The sequence below is a fragment of the Hemiscyllium ocellatum genome, chromosome 16 (assembly GCF_020745735.1).
Source record: "Hemiscyllium ocellatum isolate sHemOce1 chromosome 16, sHemOce1.pat.X.cur, whole genome shotgun sequence".
Classification (NCBI taxonomy): Eukaryota; Metazoa; Chordata; class Chondrichthyes; order Orectolobiformes; family Hemiscylliidae; genus Hemiscyllium; species Hemiscyllium ocellatum.
The window spans coordinates 69,794,126-69,814,089 of NC_083416.1; the positions used below are offsets into that span (position 1 = coordinate 69,794,126).

The following is a 19,964-nucleotide window of genomic DNA, read 5'->3' on the forward strand; positions in this document are numbered from 1 at the left end:
GAATTGTTCAAACTTTTTATCGTTGTTATACAGCAGCTCCTCAAAACTCTTTTAATTAGTGGATACTGTGCTTGTGTTATAAATCTCAAAAACATTCAAAAACTGTGTGCTCTTACTAGGTCTTGCCCAGTCCAAGTCAGCTCATTGCTTACAGAGTGCTTCAGACATGTCCTAATATGTACATGACCTCAGACAATCCGAGGGATTTTAAGGCATTCAGTTGGAGGCGGTTGTCTCAGTCATTTATTATTGTGTTCTCTGCTGCTTCCTGTCACTGCAGAGAAACAATGTGGTTTACGTTTAGTTTCTGTGAAACTTTTGTACATTCTACCACAAAGCAACGCTAATTTAATGGTCGGGTCATATTCCTTAAAACCTAGTTATTGCTCTGGGCAACTTGTGAGCTGATTGCGCCACTCATAATGAAGATCTATAGCAAGTGCTGTGCAGACAGTCCCCACGTTGTGAATGGGTTTCGTTCCTGAATTCTTTTGTGAGTCGATTTGTACACAAGTCGGAACACAATGCAGAACAATATAAAGCAGCTGTTCGTAAGTACAGGAAATGTTTGCATGTCAGGTCTTTATAATTACAGCACATATTTAGGATTATATTTGTAAGTGCAAAGGTTTGTAGGTCGGAAGTTCATAAATCAGGGACACCCTGTGTGTTAACACAAGAAGGCTCATCTGTTAGAGAAATGTTCCTCTCCTAGCCGAGGGATTGTTGAAGCAACATTTTCACTACAATAGTGATATTGGTAGTGAATACCCCTAAATGAACCTGTTCCCTGTACCTCCAATGGTGTATGCACACCACAATTTGCTGGAAAAATGATTAGAATTAGCTGCAGTCTCCATGATGGATACAGAGCCACTCAGCCAATGAGCAACATACAAACCGTGAAGATACTAAGCAAAAACAGGTTCCTAACTGCTAATGACACGTCACTGTAAAGACTGTTTGTCCTGATAATATTCCAACAATAATAATTAACACTGGAGCTTCAGCATGTGCCATACCCCTAGCCGAGCTGTTCCAGTAAAGCTACAACACTGACATCTACCCAACACTGTGGAAAATTGTGCAGAATTGACAATAAATCTCAACAAACCAATTACTGTCGCATCAATCTAGTTTCAAACTTCAGTAAAGTAATGAGAGGTGTCATCAACGGTGCTGCCAAACACCTCTTGCTTAGCAATAACCTGCTCACTGTCACTCAGTTTAGGATCTGCAAGGGCCACTCAACTTCTGACTTCTGACCTCATAACAATCTGGATTCAAACATGGACAAAAGAGTGGAATTATAGAGGGAAGGTGAGAGTGACTGCCTTGGCCATCAAGTAAGCTTTTGATTGAGTGTCAAGGAGCAAAACTAGAATTGGTAGCAATGTTCCACTGCTTTGAGTCATACCAAGCACAAAGGAATATGGTTGGAGTTGTTGGAGGTCAGTCATCTCAGCTCTACAGGAATTCCTCAATGTAGATATTTCTTAATCAACCTGATTAGATATGCTATAACACATACCTGAAGCGGGTGGGGCTTGAACCCCAGACATAGGGACATAACCACTGCACCAAAAGAGTCCCTCAGGGTAGTTTACGAGATCCAACAATCATCAGCTGCTTCATCAACTACCTTCTATTCATCATAAGATTTTCCCCTCTGGTCTTCGACTCTTCCATAAGGTGAAATAAGCTTTCTGCATGTACCATGTGCATCTATAAGGTGTACGAAGAACATTGAATGACAATACAAAATAGGAATACAATTCTAAAGTGGGTGCAGGAGCAGAAATACCTGGGCGTGCATGTGCACAGATCATTAAAGGTGACAGGACAAGTGGAGAAAGCAGTTAGTAAAGTGTGCAGAGATTTCAGCTTTATTAATAAGCATACAACAGCAAGGAAGTGACGCTGAACTTGTACAAGACACTTGTTAGACCTCAGCTGGAGTATTGTGTATAGTTGTGGGTGTCACAATACAGGAAAGATGTGAAGACACTGAAGAGAGACCAGAAATGATTTACAAGAATGATTCCAAGAATGAGAAACTTCAGTAATGAGGAATGACTGAAGAAGTTGCGATATGACGCAATGATTCTATAAATGGTTTGTAATAATTCAAGAGGGCAGCTCACTATTACATTCTCAAGGGCAACTAGGGATGAGCTATAAATGCCAGTGCAGCCTACAGGGCCAAGCCTTTCTTCAAAAAAAGTCAAGTTTTTTTGTTGCAAACTTCTTATTTAAAAAAATAAAAGTGGAGTTTGATTCTTACTTAATCGAATTAAAGATTTAGAGTTCCACCGTTCTTTTGATGTCTTTAAGTCATTTAGGTGATTGAGTCAATTGAGTGTAATAGTTCCTGTAATGTCATAAATAACGCAATGTGTGTACAGCAAGCTCCCACAAACAGCAGTGTGATTAATGACCAGATAATCAGTCTGTGTAAAGCTGGCTGAGGAGTAAGTAATTGGCCAGTACAGTGGGGAAAGTTCCTCTGGTCTTGAAAAAAATTAGCTTTTGCTTTTTGCATTAAATTCTTGTTGCTTCTTATATTTAAATGAGTGTCCCTTATTGGTACAAATCACAACATCTGGTTCAGTTCACTTCTGGCAGTCTGCCTGATCAGTATATTTTTATTTTAAACACAATTATGACAACCATGTATGGCTGAGAAAAGTTGATAGACAAATACATCTCCTTTCACATGAAGTGCAAATGAAATTGGTTTACCTGACTTCCCTTCAGCCTTAAACAGGATTCTAGTCCAAACTGTATTTATTGCTGGTTTCCAGGATTGTTTTTATTCATTTGGGGATGTGGGTGTCGCTGGCTGGGTCAGCATGAATTGCCCATCCATAGTTTTCCCGGAGAAGGTGGTGGTGAGCTGCCTTCTTGAACCGCTGCAGTCCCACTTCCCTGGCAAACCAACGCTTTGTGACCCACCTTGAATTACGGTAGCAGTTAGTCATCTTCTTGATTTGAGGCAGTCCATGTGGTTGAAGATGATCCTGCAGGGCTTCTAATTTGGGGTTTTCAGTATTTTGGTCAGTTGACAAACAAGCAATAAATGTTCAAGTTGGAATGAGATGTGACAGGGGAAGGGAACTGGAAATGAATGGTTTTCCTATACACTTGTTGCCTCAACCCTTCCAGATGGTGAATATCATGGCTTTGGAGGCTCCTGTTGAAGATACCCTGATGAGTTGCTGCAGTGCATCCTTCAGACTACATGCTGCAGCTGGACTAGTGGTTGGAATAAACTAATGGAAAATCACCCACATTTCTGACCCTGATTGCTGGAATCTTCTAGAAAGTTTGTATGAGTTTTCCTGCCCATGCCTAAGCTGTTTATGTATGTGTTTGTTTCAGGTGATAAAAAGATCAGATATGAGTGTGTGTCCTTTTGCTGCTGAATAGCTTACCAGTGCCTGTGAACTATCTGGGGAAGATACAAGAACTTGTGGAGAAAGAAGGGAATAGGTCTCAGGGTGAAAAAAAAAGCCTAGAAAATACATAATTACAGTTGTGATGTAGACTTCTAATTCCTCATATTTTTGTTTCCTAAACTGGCATTCCTTAAAGTGCATGGTTTGTTATATGCCCATTGATTTATTGCAGGGGAGAAGAGCCATATGAACACTGTGCTGGAGGCAACATGGATGCTGGAACGGTGACAAGTTTATCAGACTTGTCCAATTCCTTTAATCACTTTCTGGTGAACTACAAAGACCCAAAGCTCTTGTACTGTGCAAATGGAGGGTACTTTGTTCGACTTCTCCCTGACGGACAAGTAGAGGGGACGAGAGACCGCAGCGATGCATACAGTGAGAATTCTTTTTCAGCCTTCATGTATACTGCATTGTTAAAGTGTGTGTTTATGTGTGTGTTTGGGCTTGTGTTGCTTGGTAACTGCTTCGTAACGTTCCAAGTTCAATTCACTAAGGACTTCTTAGCAGTCAGGAGAACAAGGTTTCCAGTGGCGTTTTAGGGAGACAAAAATCTGAAAATGCTAATGCCTTGTTAGTTTCTCAGTACAATCATTTGAACTTTTTCTTAAAGCATTTATAATTTACAGACAATGACCATGCAGTTTTCACAGTGAAGCTGACTGTTGCTCACTGCAAGTGCACAAGCAACTTAGGAAATAGCAGCAGGATGAGGTGATTCGGCCCCTCAGTTCTGCTCCACCATTCAAGTCGATCATGGCTGATTTTCTCCCTGCAAGTCATTTTCCCACACCATCCATTTTCCCACACTGCCCATTTCCCTTGAAAGTTTTAATATCTACACATCTATTGATATCTGTCTTAAATGTTAAACTCTAAATTCAAATTAGTTTTCTATAATCTTGTTATCATTTTTCCTCTCCCAGGCCCACATTATCTTGGTTCTGTTCCCAAGAGACAATTTGTCATTTTTTCATCTCTGGGAACAATTTAAACATATGTGACAACCCAGTTAATGCAATTCCTCCTTTCATCTGGATCTGCTGATGTATTTTCATAGCCTGGAGTCCCACTATTTATATTAAGAGTTGAAGGCGGGGAAGGGGAAGTGAACATGAAACTGAAAATGACCAAAGTCCAGGGGTAATGATGCCCCATCAATCTTAATGGCTTTATATTCTAGCTCTATTTCCCACCCAAAAGTTGAGCAAATAGACCACCTGAGTGGCAGGCAGGAGGCAATCCTGCCAGATAGGGTTGGGGAGAGTGCAAAACTGGCGAGAATCACAATGTGACCTCACTGAGTCACAAAATTGTTAAAATGCATACTGAGGCCATTCAGCCCACCCCTACCAGCTCTATTCCCCAATATCAATCTCCTGCCTTTTTTCCATCCCTATTCACCATTATTTTCCAGATAATCATCAAATATCATCTTGAATGCCTCAATTCCAACTCTACCACATTTCCAAGCAGTGCCTTAACCACTTGCTGTGTAAAAAGTATTTCCTCACATTATCCTTGCCATGTTTGTACATCACTTTAAATCTCTTTTATGAGTGAGAACAACTTCTCCCTACCTACACTGCCCAGCCCACCCATGATTTTTGACATATCCATTAAACCTCCTCTCAGCCTTCTCTTTCCAAGGAGAACAATCCCACATGCTTAAGTCTAACTGCATTACTGAAGTTTTTCATTCCCGGAAGCATTCTTGCAAATGTAACATTGCAATGGACCAGCATCCTGGGACCTCCTCAAGGGTGCAGTTTAATATTGTGTCTATTTTCCTGTAAGAGGGCAGAGGTAGCAGATATAGATGAAACATTACAATGTTACCAAACTAATGGATTACATTTTTGCATGGCACCATAATAGGTAAATTTTAAGGTCAAATGTGTCTAAGGGCTTGACTTAAGGGAGTTGAGAGATATGGGGCACAGACAAGAAGGTAAAGCCAAGATCACACTCTGATCAGTTATATTTCATTGAATGGCAGAGCAAGCTTGATGGATTCAACAGCATGTTTCTGCTCCTAGTTCTTATGCTTTTATGACAAACTGAATACTGATCCAATTGAATTTTTAGAATTGCCTCCAAAACCTGATATGAATGCAACTTAGGCTCACTTGGTTGTATTCTCTTCTGCTCTATCTCTTTTGCATTTCTCTCTCTCTCTCTCTTTCTCTCTCTCTCTCTCTCTCTCTCTCTCTGCATCAGTATGTTAATTTAACAACAGTCCACAATAAGGAAAGGAAGAAGTCAGAAACTATCAAAGCAGCTACATCAAATGCACTGACCTCCTAAAGCTGTAGGACAAATCATCATTGTTTAATCTTATTCAACATTTCAAAACAGGATGACTCTATGGTGTGGTTCACTGTGAGTTATGATGAGACTATCTAGTGGTTTAGTGTTTGGTATTGTCAATGTGCAGTTCACAGAGCACAGCAAAATGTTCGTGCAGATGTAATACTTCCTTAATGGGATCTTCTGTCATTAGAGGGATCCATGCAGACGACAAATGCAGTTCAGAATGGAACTCTGTGTTTGGTGTATCTTTAGGTTTGGTTGTGTCATCCTGAATGTAATTCATCCCTCTCCAGTTCGCCTCCAGCTACAGGCTGTAAGTAGAGGAGTGGTGACCATTCAAGGGATTGAATCTGGGCGCTACCTAGCAATGAGCGAACTGGGACAGCTTAATTCCTCAGTAAGTTGACACCCCTATTGTATTTTGCTCACTTTTCACATTTGAATGTTTATTATACTCTGTATCTGCAGTTAAAATAACACTGTTGCTCAATAAAGTAGCCCTAATCAAATTCTTTTTTGATGGATTCCCAAATGGGATCTCTTGACCCCTTCCTATCCTAAAAGTTAATGCTTGCATTTGAATCTGTAGGTGGAACTGTTCATAATAAGAAATAGGAGTGGGAGTAGGTCATTTGGCCCATCAAGCCAAATTCAATAATGTGTTATAATCGTGATCAACAATAGTACCTAGCTATACTTATCCTTTCCCTAATTTTGGGATGAAGGGGCTACGTTCCGAAAGCTTGTGATTTCAAATAAATTCTGTTGGACAAATCTAGTCAATATCCATTTTTATATTTATACTTTCACAGGACATGGATGTCACTGGCTAGGCCCAGCATTTGTTAATCCAGCTCCCACTGCCTGGAAATGGTGGTAGGCAGCACCTTCCTAAACCATTGCAATCCACCTATTCTGCTGTTAGTGATAGAGTTCCAGGATTTCACCTTTAGGATCTAATCTCAGGAAAGCAGCATTACAGTCATACAACAGTTATGCTTTGATATAACATTTTCAGTGCAGTTAAAGATATCATGAGGTGATTCTTTGGTCACTGATCCACAAAGGGAGATATTAAGAGAGGTGACTGGAAGCCTAGTCCAAGAGGTCTGTTTAAAGAAGGATCTTGAAGGAGGAGAGAGACAGGCAGACAGATAGACATACATAGAAGTGGAGAAGTTCAGCAGGGGAGTTCAGGGCAAAAGCAGGCAAATGGGACTAGTTCAGTTTAGGATACCTGGTCAGCATTGACAAGTTGGACTGACAGGTCTGATTCTGTGCCATATGACTCTATGACCCTAAGATTGCTGCTGATCTGATTGTAATCTCAAATCCATGATTTCCCCCACCAAGATAACCTTTTACTCTGTTGCTTACCAAGAATGTATAATCTCCGCCGTAAAAAGATTCAAGCATTTGCTTTCTCACCTTTTTAGGAAATGAGTTCCAAAGATTCCCAACCAGCGTGAGGAAAAAAAAGCCTCATCTCTTTAAACGGGCCATAGAGGAAACATTTTCCTCACATCAATCCTTACAAGAGCCTTGATGATTTATGTTTCAATTAATTGAGAACCAGTTCTCTACATTAAGCATTTGCCAGAAGAAGCAATTAATCCATAGGCAGAGACCCAAGCAAATCAGAATCCTCAATCACCAAAAGCATTTGTGTTTTGTACTTGCCGAAGCCCACTACTAATCATCATTGCTCCATCAATGATGCACGTACTTCAGTTTTATAAACCCCCAACTCAAGAAGTTCCTCCCCACATCTCCCCTTCTCTCCTTCTTACCTCACTTTCCTCTTTAAGGCATTTGTTAAAATCTGCCAATTTGACAAAGCTTCTGATCACCTGACTTCATATCTTCTATGTGACTCAGTGCATACTCTGCTGCATAATGTTCCTGTGAAGTGTGTTGAGATGTTTGATTATGTTAAAGGTGCCATATGTTGTTGTCGCAAGGCATTGACTCAGCAGGTTAAGGTCATCCTTCATGAGAGAGGGAGACAAAGTATCAAGTGTGTGAAGTCCATAATCTCTTTGGCTCAACTCCTGATTCAATAACCTGGCTGATGAATGGCAACTAATAGGTAAGATTTCCGAATATGTCTGGCACTGAGGAACAACAATGGTAAGGTGAGGGGACGGAATGAAATTCCTACCTCAGGCTAAGTATGGCTGAGCCATACAATCTGGGCAGACCCTGCTGATGCAGTACTGACAGCGTGCTGTTGGAGGTGCTGTCTTTCAGATGAGACACAAATCCGAGCCTGGTGAGTCTTAAATCCCTATGACACTGCGTCAGAGAAGAGCAGAGGTGTTTTCCCAATTCCTACGGCCAATATTTAACATCCAACAAACGTCAGTAAAACAGGTGTTCTCTTAACCTTCCCCTCCACCACAGTTGAAACAGATGTATGTGCTGTCCAATACATTGATCACAAAGGGCCCTTCACAATGACACATTTGTCCATAACAGCTTCCTTCTCTCATTCCACCCTCTCTTTGCTTTCCTTCTTTGCTATTCTATTCTCCTGTTCCTTCCTGTCAGGCCATTAATCACATCCCACAGCTTGACTCCGCTCTAAGAGATAAGTATAGGGGAGGTAACGTCTTTGCAAATTACTGTTATGAGACAAAGGAAACAGGACTCACCTGTCCTCTTTGAGCTCAGGAAAACTACAGCCCCTCACCCCACCCCAAATAAACACAAAACAAACTGGACGAGCAACTGGGGAAAAGCAACTATCAAACTCACAGTTGCTGGACTGAAGAAAACTGATCAAATCACAGTGTTTTAACTAGCAAACAAACTTCTCCAACTCCCAGTAACGGTAGAGTTTTGTCTTGTTTCTGCTCAAAAAATGATTATCATGATTGGCAGTACAGACAGGATTGAAGATTAGGCTTTCTTGCCAGTTTGCCTGCTGTTGTCCCTTCACATAGCCATGATGTGGAGGTGCCGGTGTTGTACTGGGTTGGACAAGGTCAGAAATCACATGACACCAGGTTATAGTCCAATGGATTTATTTGAAAACACTAGCTTTCGGAGATCCAAAATTTATAAGGATCAAGGTCTTCCTTGTGTTTAAGGTCTTCCTCTCTCACCAACACCTGATGAAGACACAGCACTATGAAAGCTAGTGTTTTCAAATAAACATTGGACTATAACCTGGTGTCGTGTGATTCTTGAACCTGCCTTCACAAAGACAGGGATCCTTCACAAGCATGGATTCTCACAACCCTCCAGTGTTTCACTAAAAAAGCACAGGGACTCGAATTTTACAGGATCTGCAAGACCCCCGAGGTTGGTGTACCAGAGGAGTCTGAGGAGATTGGGGTCCAGCTGATGACTAAACTGAGTTTCCATAGCTTCTCTCTGTGAGCTGTAATCTGGACAATTTGCCAGATGATCAGGAATTCAGGCAACAGGAGATTGCTGTCCCTGATAATGCTTTGAGCAGTCACAGTTAAAGAAGGAGGATTCCTGATTAAGATGTGGGAGCTAGGGAAGTGGGGAGAGGGAGAGGATCAAGACTGGTGGTGGTGGATGTCATTATCAAAGTAGGAAACTTTGTAATACCCAATGAAGGATTCCCCTTTAACTCATAAAGAAACTGGAAATGAAATTTTAAAACGTACTTGATAGGCCTGTACCAGACCATAAATCCCCTCCTGCAGATCCAGCCTGACAGAAAAGTCATCACATTTTCCCAGTTCTGGCTAAATGTGTGGATTGGCTCTTGATGAGTAGGCCATTTAACTCAAATAGCACAGGTTAACTTGGAACACATTGAGAAAGCACTGAGGTCAGAGGGCTGCTTTAACTGCTCCATTCACCCCATGATCACTATCTTTTCTGCCAGGCAGGGGAGGGTTAAAATTATGGTTTATGTTGTGCCTTCATGAGGAACTCCAGAAAACATATCACTGTCAAACACAATATTAATCTTATAGAGACTGTTTGATAGCTTTCAAGAACAGAAACTCCCAGGTAATAACAACATCATCCAGGCACAAACTGTTTGTCCTACCTTAGTTAACTCAGCTTCCTGATCTGTACAACTTTATGACTTATAATGATTTGCTTTTGTTAGGCAAATGTACTGAGAATTGCAGAGTGAAATAATCTAACTGGAGTTCAGATACAAATCAGACTAAGTGACTGAATACTGCCTCTGTTCCTATATCTATACCCCAGCCCTTGCCCAGCTATGAGCCATAATGTCAAAGTGCAGAGAGAAATCATGTCCATTTGGTGCAGAAAACAGAGACAATAATGAAGTTCATCACAACAGCAATTTGTATTGATATAGAGTATTTAGTCAGTGAGGTGTTATTGAACTGAATTGACACCAAAGGAAATATTCAGGCAGATGACTTAAAGGTTTATTCAAATAGTAAGTTTTGAAGGAACATCTTTAAGGAGAAGAGTGAGATGGAGAAAGTTAAGGGGGAAATTCCAAAGTATAGACTTATTTATGTGAAGGTCATCAACATTGTAATGATTAAGATTGGAGATTGTAAGAACATATGATCCAGAAGCTAGAGGTCTTTCAGTCCCTCAAGCTCACTCTGCTGTTTAATAAGATCATGTCCATATGTTTGGAAGGGAGCTGAAAATGAGTTGCTGGAAAAGCGCAGCAGGTCAGGCAGCATCCAAGGAACAGGAGATTCGACGTTTCGGGCATAAGCCCTTCATCAGGAATTATATGTTTGGAACCTCTATTCAAATTTCTGTGCACCTTTCATACCCCCTTGCTTACCCAACAGGCCAGAGTTGGATAAGCTCAGGATCCTGGTAGGTGTACAACTGGGTAAGGTAACAGTGTGAGGAAGATTGAGAGCATGGAAAGATTCGAAACCCGAGGATAAGATTTTGAAGGTGTGTTTCCAAGCCTAGAGCTAGTGTAGGCAGTAAGCTGAGGAGTATGGAAACAAGACAAATGGTTAAGAAATATGCTGGAGCATTTTGAATGATGTCAAGGTGAAGCAAGGTAGAAGATGGGAAGTCAACCAGAAGTGCATTATAATAGCCAAGTCTAGAGATGAAGAAAGACATGGGTGAGGATTTGAGTTGAGGCACAGAGTTAAACAATGTTATAGCATTGGAAGTCAGTAAGTCAGCGGTTTCTGAAGCAAAGTGGAGGTGCATTTGACAGAAATGTAATAATTCTAAATTAAATGCAGTTTTAATCAGCACTTATTAGTCATTATCAGAATTTAGTCTCCGTAAGGGTACCTGACACAGCAATGTTTCTGTTATCCTTCACAACATAAGAAATTAAGTGTGTATATCATGGTATTGTAGAATCCCACAGGTGTTTATTACAGCTAGATAATTTATGCAAATTTGATCTTTATAGGTACATCAGGGGTGGCTTGATGACTCAATGGTTAGTACTGCTGCCTCACAGTGCCAGGGAGCAGGCGATGTGGAGTTTGCACATTCTCCCCACGTCTACATGGGTTTTCTCCCACAGTCCAAAGATGTGCAGGTTAGGTGGATTGGCCATGCTGAATTGTCAATAGTGTCCAGGAATGTGCAGGTTAGGTGGATTAGCCTTGGGAAATGAGATCTTCACAGGGTTAGTGTGCACTTGATGGATTGAATGGCCTGCTTCCACACTGTAGAGGTTCTATGATGATAGCCTTCCATGATATCAGTGTCTGGGTTAATATAACACTATCAGATTTCAGGATGAAAGTGAGGATGCGGATGCTGGAGATTAGAGTCGAGAGTGTGGTGCTGGAAGAGCACAGCAGGTCAGGCAGCATCCGAGGAGCAGAATAATCGATGTTTCAGGCATCAGGAATCAGGTTGCAACTGAGTAGCATGCTTCTAGTTGCAATTCATCTTTCAAGTGATTCTGGGAAAAGATGAAGTATGAAGCCATTACATTCTCAGGTCACATATAATGGTACAGTGATGGTTTGAGCATGTTAACACCAAAAAGAATAGCATCATAAATAGCTGCTTCTGGGACTGGGAGGAGTAAAGCGATATAGCTTAAATTGAGTCAACAACCAGGTGGCAGATGGAATATAATGGGGGGAGCATGAGGTCATTCACTTTTGTCACAAGAATAGCAACTAAAATATTCTCAATAAGTGTGATATTTCCTACGTGTAACTGTGTTCATGAAATTGCAAGGTGACAAGACTGGGAAAGCCGAATATTTTTGATACATGACCATTACATATTACCAATGTATATTTGGTATTTACTGTAGGTGTTCTTGTCAGGCAAGAAATGAAGTTTTATGGATCCAAGGCAGATTGATAAAGTTAAATCCAAAGTTCAGTGATCAAATTGAATAGTGGGACAGATTGGCAGGACTAATGGCCTACTCTTCCCATTTTCCTGAAAATAGTACTTTGTAATTTAAGAAAGATTATGCGCATGTTGCTCCAACAAAGCAACCAGAATTGATATCAGTAATAACTGCATTAATTGATTCATATAAAATTTCCTCTACTATTTTAACACAAGTTCAAATAAATAGGTGTCATCTCAAATGGATATAATGTATAGATAAATATCCTTCTTCCTAATATCACAGAATGTAATGTGTATGTTCTGAGGGTCAGCTTGACTCCATTCATGATATTCTGTTCCTAAGTCATAATTCCAAATGAAGGAGTATTCTGTGAATAGTGCTCCCAACCTTTGGGAAAAGTAATAAGATGTTTGCCCACGCACTTATATGTAAATAATTTCTTAGAAACAATCAAGGGGTGGCATCTGATGCCACAATCAATATTCTTCTTCAACCAGAGTCTGCCAAACAGATTTAACTAGTCACTCATTCACAGTTTGTTAAGACTGGCTTTGTGCATACCCTCCTATGTAATGACTGTGCATGTCAAATGTTATTGACTGTAAATTGCTTTGGGAGGTTCTGAGATTATAAGAAGCTCAATATAACTCCAATCTCCCAATGTTAGCCCCCTTCTACACTTCCATTTCTCTCACTAAGCCATGTGCTTCAGAATAAAACCACTTTGTTACTTTTTGATATTTTCTTTCCCTTAAACTTTTCCTTGCCCCTGCCAGCAACGCAGAGACATGCTGCACTACAATTCTATAGCTGATGGCAATTGCTTCATCACCTCTTTGAAGGAATTATTATCTGAATCCCATTGATGATCTCTGGCAGGTCATTTAACTGTGAGAGGGAATGTCACCTTTAGGTTCATCTGCCCTCATCTTTCACGCCAGCCCAGACACAAACAGGATCACGGTGATATTCGTGAACAAGAACCCTGGCTGCTTTTTCCTTCCCTCCCTAGCCCAAGGGTATTGAAGGCAATTGGAAACCAGCTGTAGCTCTGACTGAGAGGATCTGACCCCACACCAACAAGCAGAATGATACTGGTATTAACAGCAGTAAATTGTGATGGCAGGTCATATAGAGTGGGTATTGTATTCCCTTAAATATACAAATAAGGAGTGAGCTGATGAGTTGTTGAAAATTTAAGAGATTTAGAGTTTGGCAGGGTAGGTAGAGAAAAACAATTTCCAGAACACAGGAGCATAAGCCTTATTATTAGAATGATACACTTGCAGGTCAATACCAAGACACCCTGTCCTTGTACAAAGGGTTGTGAAAGTCTGAAACTCTTAGCCTCAAAACATTCCCCTCCAAATTACACACTGTCCTGATTTGGAACTATATCTTTATTCCTTCACTGTCACTAAGTCAAAATCCTGGAACACCCTTCCTAACATCGCAATGGGTGTACTCTATCTCAGACTGCAGTTGTTCAAGAAAGCAGCCCACCACCACCACCTTCCCCAGAGAAAATTGGAATGGGTACTAGGACAGTGAAGAAGGGTGTTTGGTATGCTTTCCTTTATTGGACAGAGTATTGAGTACAGGACTTGGGAGGTCATGCTGTGGCTTTACAGGACATTGGTTAGGCTATATGAATAGGAAGGGTTTGGAGGGATATGGGCCGGGTACTGGTAGGTGGGACTAGATTGGGTTGGGATATCTGGTCGGCATGGACAGATTGGACCAATGGGTCTGTTTCCATGTTATACATCTCTATGACTCTATAAAATAAAAAAAACTCTTCAGGCTAGGTCAATAGAAAGTTTCAAAATGCTGTTAAAAGTTTTATCATCAATGGGTGTAAAAGGAAATGAAATCAAGTTGAGCAGGGTTGTATTGAGATACAAATCAGTTACAGTCTAATAGGAGAGTTTAATTTAGATAAATGTAAGGTGTTGTATATTGGAAAGGCAAATCAGGGCAATACCTATACACTTACTGGTAAGGTCCGGGGGAGTGTTGTTAAACAGAGAGGCCTTGGAGTGCCGATTCATTGTTCCTTGAAAGTGGAGTGGCAGGTAGATAGGATAGTGAAGATGGTGTTTGTATGTGGTCCTTTATCAGTCAGAATATTGGGTATAGGAATTGAGAGGTCATGTTGTGGCTGTACAAGACATTGGTTAGGCATATAGAAATGTTGTGTGCAATTCTGGTCTTCCTCCTATTGGAAGAATGTTAAGAAACTTGAAAGGGCTCAGAAAAGATTTACAGGTTGTTGGCAGGGCTGGAGGATTTGAGCTATACGGAGAGGCTGAATAGGCTGGGGCTGTTTTCCCTGGAGCATCAGAGGCTGAGGGGTGACCTTACAGAGGTTTACAAAATCATGAGGGGCATGGATAGGATAAACAGGCCAGGTCTTTTTCCTGGGGTCGGGGAGTCCAGAACCAGAGGGCATAGGTTTAGGGTGAGAGGAGAAAGATATAAAAGAAACCTAAGAGTGAACATTTTCACACAGAGAGTGGTGCGTGTATAAAATAACCTGCCAGAGGAAGAGGTGGAGGCTGGTACAATCACAACATTTAAAAGGCGTCTGGATGGGTATATGAATAGGAAGGGTTTAGAGGGATATGGGCCAAGTGTTGGCAAATGGGACTAGATTAGATTAGGATATCTGGTTAGCATGGACAAGTTGGACCGAAAGGTCTGTTTCATGCTGTACATCTCTGTCTCTGTGACTCTATGAAACAGGACTAATAGTGTGAACAGCCCAATTCAAATTTTTATTGTCTCATGTACTACAATATTGACTACACTTAAATGACATTGTACTGGACGTTGGACAGCCTAGAATCATTGCTTCCTCATTATTTTCATCAGCCCATTCAGACATGTCACGACACACTTCTGGGCCAGGTGGATCTTGAACCCAATCATTCTGGCCAGAGGTAGAAGCAGCCATTTGGCTCATTGAGTCCATACCGACCCTCTGAAAAGCATCCCACCCAGACCCACCTCCCTACCCTATCATTGTTACCCTGCATCTCCTTTGATCAATTCACCTAACCTGCATATCTTTTGACTGTAGGAGGAAAATGGAGCACCCGGAGGAAACCCAGACAGACACAGCAAGAGTGTGCAAACTCCACACAGACAGTCACCCAAGGGTGGAATCAAACTCAGGTCCCTGGCACTGTAAGGTGGCAGTGCTAACCACTGAACTACTGTGACATTGCCACTACCACATAGCCCTCATCATAACATAGTACAACAGGAAGGAAGTGATTAGGCCCATTGAGTTTGCAGCCTGTCATTGAAGAACTATGCAGTTAGTTTCTTGAATTGATTTTTTTCTCTCCTTGTCCAGTCCCTCCCCACTTACATCCGCAATTCTTGTGACTCTTTAAGACAGTCTCGAAATTCCAGTTCACGGGCTCCAGCCACCTCCTCTTCACCATGTCTTCTACAATCGCTATACATGTCCATCCTCCATCAGGATAGACTCAGGATAGGCCTGAAACATCCCTAACCACCCTTCTCTGCTTGACTGAGTTCACCTTCACTTTGAAAAACTACTCCTTTAACTCCTTTGTTTTCTTCAGGTCAAAGGTGGGGACATGGGTCCTCACATGAGTCCTAGTTAGACCTTTCTTTTTGTGGGATACATGGAAAATTCCATGTGCCAATCCTACTCGGATCCCTCAACTAAACTCTTTCTCGAGGATATAAGTGCTAGAAATGTTTATCAATTTGTCTTCCAATTTTCACCCTGCCCTCAACTTCACCTGGTCCATCTCCAACTCCTCCCGTCTTTTCCTTGACACCTCTGTTTCCATTTCTGGGGATGGATTGGCCATCGGTATTCATCACAAACCCACTGACTCCCACAGGAACTTAGACTATGCATCCCCACATCATGCTTCCTGTAAGGACTCAATCCCATTCTCTGTGTTTCTCTGTCTCCATCGTATCTGTTCCGACAAAGCCCCTGCAGAAAGTGGCAATCAGAAACGTCCACCTACTTCCTCAACCAAGGATTCGCCGCTACTACAGTCAACAGAGCCCTCAGCTATGTTGGACCCACGTCCCACACTTCTGATCTTGCCCCTTCCCTTCCCTCCCACAATAACCATAAAGTCTCTTGAGTTCTCATGTCCCACCCACCAACCTCCACATCCAAAGGATTGTAAATTGTCATTTCCATCACATCCAGTGGGATGCCACCTCCAGACACATTCCCCCCTGCCTTGTCATCCTTCCATAGGGACCGTTCCATCTGAAACACACTGGTCCACTCCTTCTCCATTTCCAAAACCTTCCCACACCCCCCATGGCACATTCCCATGCAGTTATAGAAGGTGTAACACCTACCCAATTACCTCCTCCCTCCTCAGTATCCCTGGCCCAGGACACCTCTTCCAGGTGAAGCAGTGATTTACCTGCATTTCACTCAATCTACCCTTCTATATTCGCTGCTAACATTTTGGCCTTCATTACATTGAGGAAACAGAATGCAGACTGGTCAACCACATTGCAGAACACTTATGTTCTATCTGTAAAAATGACCCCAAGCTGCCTGCATCTTCAACACACCACCTTGTTTCCATGCTAACATTTCTAATGCCATTCCATTGCAGTGTTCCAGTGAGTCTCAGCGCAAGCTGGAAGAACAGAATCTTATTTTCCACATGTGCACCCAGAAGCCTCTGGAACTCAACATCGTTAGAGGCTGTTTCCATCCTTCTTTGTCCCCACCCTACACCCAGTCCTGTTATGACGTGGGTTGCTTTTAGCACACTCAACTGATTGTCACCCATTCTCAGGTCTGTTATCCATTACATGGTTTGCTTTCAGCATAGACTATCCATTCTCTGACACTCTCAGTTCTCATGATCACTTATTCAGCTTATTTTCTGTCCTGGCCTGCTATCTACAATCCCCTTGTTTACCTACCTCTTCTTCTGTCTCTCCCTCTCTGTCTCTGGGCTCCATATCCACCTGTTTGTTCACTTCTGCTCCCCAACCAACCTTGTCTTCAGTATAAATACTAGATTTCCTAACTGTTATCAGTTCTGATGAAGAATCATCAGAATCGAAACATTAATTCTGCTTTCTTCCCACGGATGCTTCCAGACCTGCTGAGTTTCACCAGAATTTTTTATTTTTATTTCAGTTAGTTTCACTCCCTGGCTCTTTGCCATTCCCCTTCACTTCCTTATCCTTCAAATATTTATCTGATAGCCTTTTGAAGGTGAGCATTGGATTTGAATCTGCCACCTATGAGGCAATGCATTCCAAATCCTAAACACTACTGTAACCACTTTGTCAATCACCTTAAGCTATGGTCTCTGGATACTGACCATTGGAAACAGTCTGTCTTCAGATGGAAAGGTCCCTATGGAAGGATGACAAGGCAGGGGGAGGGAATGTGTGTCTGGTGGTGGCATCCCATTGGATGTGATGGAAATTACAATTTACAATCCTTTTAGATTAGGATGATTATTGCGTTCTGGAATGATTACTATAACTGCTCCTGTGGAGTCCTGAGTCCTAGTTGCACAGTGGGGACAGCTCCTATTATGTTTGTGTGATAAACGGGATCAATTCAGAACAAAGAGAGCAGTTAAGATATTGTTGACCATCTGCAGCTGCAAAATTGCACTCATCTACAACCTATAACCTCACGAGGAATGCAGATAATCATGCAAGGGGCATTACAAGATGTAGTCAAAAAGGTGGTGCCAAACTGGCAAAGTCACAACATGGGCATGCCAAGCAATAAGTGCAGCACACCAAACGACAAATCAAAACAAGGCTCCACAGTGCTGTCAAATCCAGTCATGAATGGTGATGGACAGTTAAACAAAAGGTGTGATGAGCAAGCTCCATAAATGTCCCTGACCCCAGTGAGAGCAGAATCCAGCGCACATACAAAAGACAAAAATATCTGAATTGTTTGCAACACTTCAGAAGCACTGAGTGAACCATTCTTTGTGCTGGCCTGTGAGACTTCTCACCATCTCTTTCTGTTAACTTAAATGGTGCTAGGTTCATGACTTCAAACTGGGATCTTCCCACCTGTGACACTCAAGCACAGTGTCATTACCTACTAAACCATTGGGGGGAGCTCTTTTCATTGTTAATTGTTTCTCCTCCTTCTGTTTCCTGTACAGCTGACCCTGACAGATGAATGTCTCTTCCTCGAAACATTGGAGGAGAATGGTTATAACACTTACAAGTCAAAGGAGTATATGGAAAGGAACTGGTACGTCGCCATTCGAAAGAACGGAAATGCCAAACCAGGACCAAAAACTAATGTTGGACAGAAAGCTATCCTGTTCCTTCCCATGCAAGTTACAAGTGACTAAATGTATATCTGCAGCATTAAACAGTCTCCTGAATGAAGCAGCGTCTGAATGTACAAAAATGCTCCACATAGATTCGGTAGTTGCGGGTCAATGTGTCTCTGGGGATAATGACAGAATATGGTAGTGGGACCTGTAATGTTTTTATTTCCTTCATTTTCATCTCTATTCTAACTTTTTCAATCTTGAGAGCGTTGATTCTACCCAGGGCAAGGGCAATCACTCTTGAGGACCAATGTGCTTTCTGACCTTCATGTTACCATCCATCACATCAGAGCCTAGAGAGCTAACGTCACCAGAACCAAGCAAGTACTGGCCTTTCTGGACAGTGTGAGCACGCGCGCGGGCGCACACACCACACACACACACACACACACACACACACACATATGACATTTAGTGGCAGCATAGAGATTGGAAGCAATGTTGTGGATCTTTTCTGTACTAGCCTAAGCCACTGAGAGAGGACAACTGTGTCTCCCTAGCTGAGCCAAGCAGACCAGAAAAAGAACTGGGAACTTTCAGTTTATTGTTAGCATTTGCCTTTTCAGTGGTGGGCATTTGTGTGGCATTTATGTTGAGTATCTGGGTCAGTCATTGATACTTTCTACAGCGGATATGAGAGAGTAGCTTTTCTGCATCCTCATCTACATTGAGGTTCTTGGTGTCCCTTAAGTTGTCAACTTTGATTTGTATATGCTTGGAGGTTTCATCACATGATCTCACTTTTCCAACGACCCCACCCAGTCAAACAGCCATTTCTTTGTCCTTGTAACTAATAAATGAAAAAAAATGGAAAAAAAAATGCCTTTATGACTTTATTTTTTCCCAGGGTTACTTGAGACAACGGTGACTCTTTAATTTCTGGAATTTCCATCACAGTCCTGGAGAGTTGTTAACCCTTGCCTTACCACAAATTAGGTTTAGAAAAAGTTCAGGAAGACTGCCAATGAGCATGATAGGCCTGAGAGCTTGTTTTGAGTGAGAACTCAGGGGAAAATCTATCCTCATATTTGAGTATTAAAGCATGATACATCAGCAATTTGTTTTAAATGTCACCCGCTTCAAGCAACCAGCCCACAGTGACATATTAATGCATAGAATTCCGCTTACTGTGTTTTCTGTACATTGTAACTATTAATTTGTTCCATCAGTAACAAAAATAGTAAAATCGGTAGATATCGGTTTCCACTTTATAGCCTTAATGTGTCCAAAGTTATAGAGTCATAGATGTAATAAATAATATGAAAAAGTGATTGGAGTATCACAAATGCAGAGTGAATTGAGTGCTAATTTAGTGACAATAATAAGCTCTCTCCCCCAAAGTGAATCACCTCCGACACCTCTGATACTTGTCCATCAATTGGACCAATCTATGGCCTTATGAAGTTCTACGCTATCCTCCTCCTCAGTTCACAACATTTCTAAGTTTAGAATAGTCCCAGAATTTTGAAAGTGTGCCCCACACACTAAGATTCAAGTCACTAATATATCAGAAAGGGCAGGGTTCTAGCACTTAAACATGTAGCATCCTATATAAACCAGCCTACAACC

The 19,964-nt window shown here is 41.6% G+C and overlaps 1 protein-coding gene across 5 annotated transcripts in view; it reads left to right on the forward strand.

Annotated features, from left to right (window-relative positions):
* Positions 1–19,492, forward strand: part of LOC132823253 (fibroblast growth factor 1-like) — a 28,645-nt gene extending 9,153 nt beyond the window's left edge. Inside the window, exons 1-5 of one of the 5 annotated variants that reach the window (XM_060836901.1) lie at positions 286–551; positions 3,166–3,329; positions 3,631–3,836; positions 6,065–6,168; positions 18,219–19,492. In XM_060836901.1, coding sequence (XP_060692884.1) covers positions 3,668–3,836; positions 6,065–6,168; positions 18,219–18,413 — 468 coding nt within the window. In that variant the 5' untranslated portion in view covers positions 286–551; positions 3,166–3,329; positions 3,631–3,667 and the 3' untranslated portion in view covers positions 18,414–19,492. Of the gene's footprint in view, positions 1–285; positions 552–1,300; positions 1,321–3,165; positions 3,330–3,630; positions 3,837–6,064; positions 6,169–18,218 lie in introns of those variants that run through there. The other 4 variants (XM_060836902.1, XM_060836900.1, XM_060836903.1 and 1 more) reach the window with 4 other exon arrangements.
* Positions 19,493–19,964: the final 472 nt, after the last annotated feature.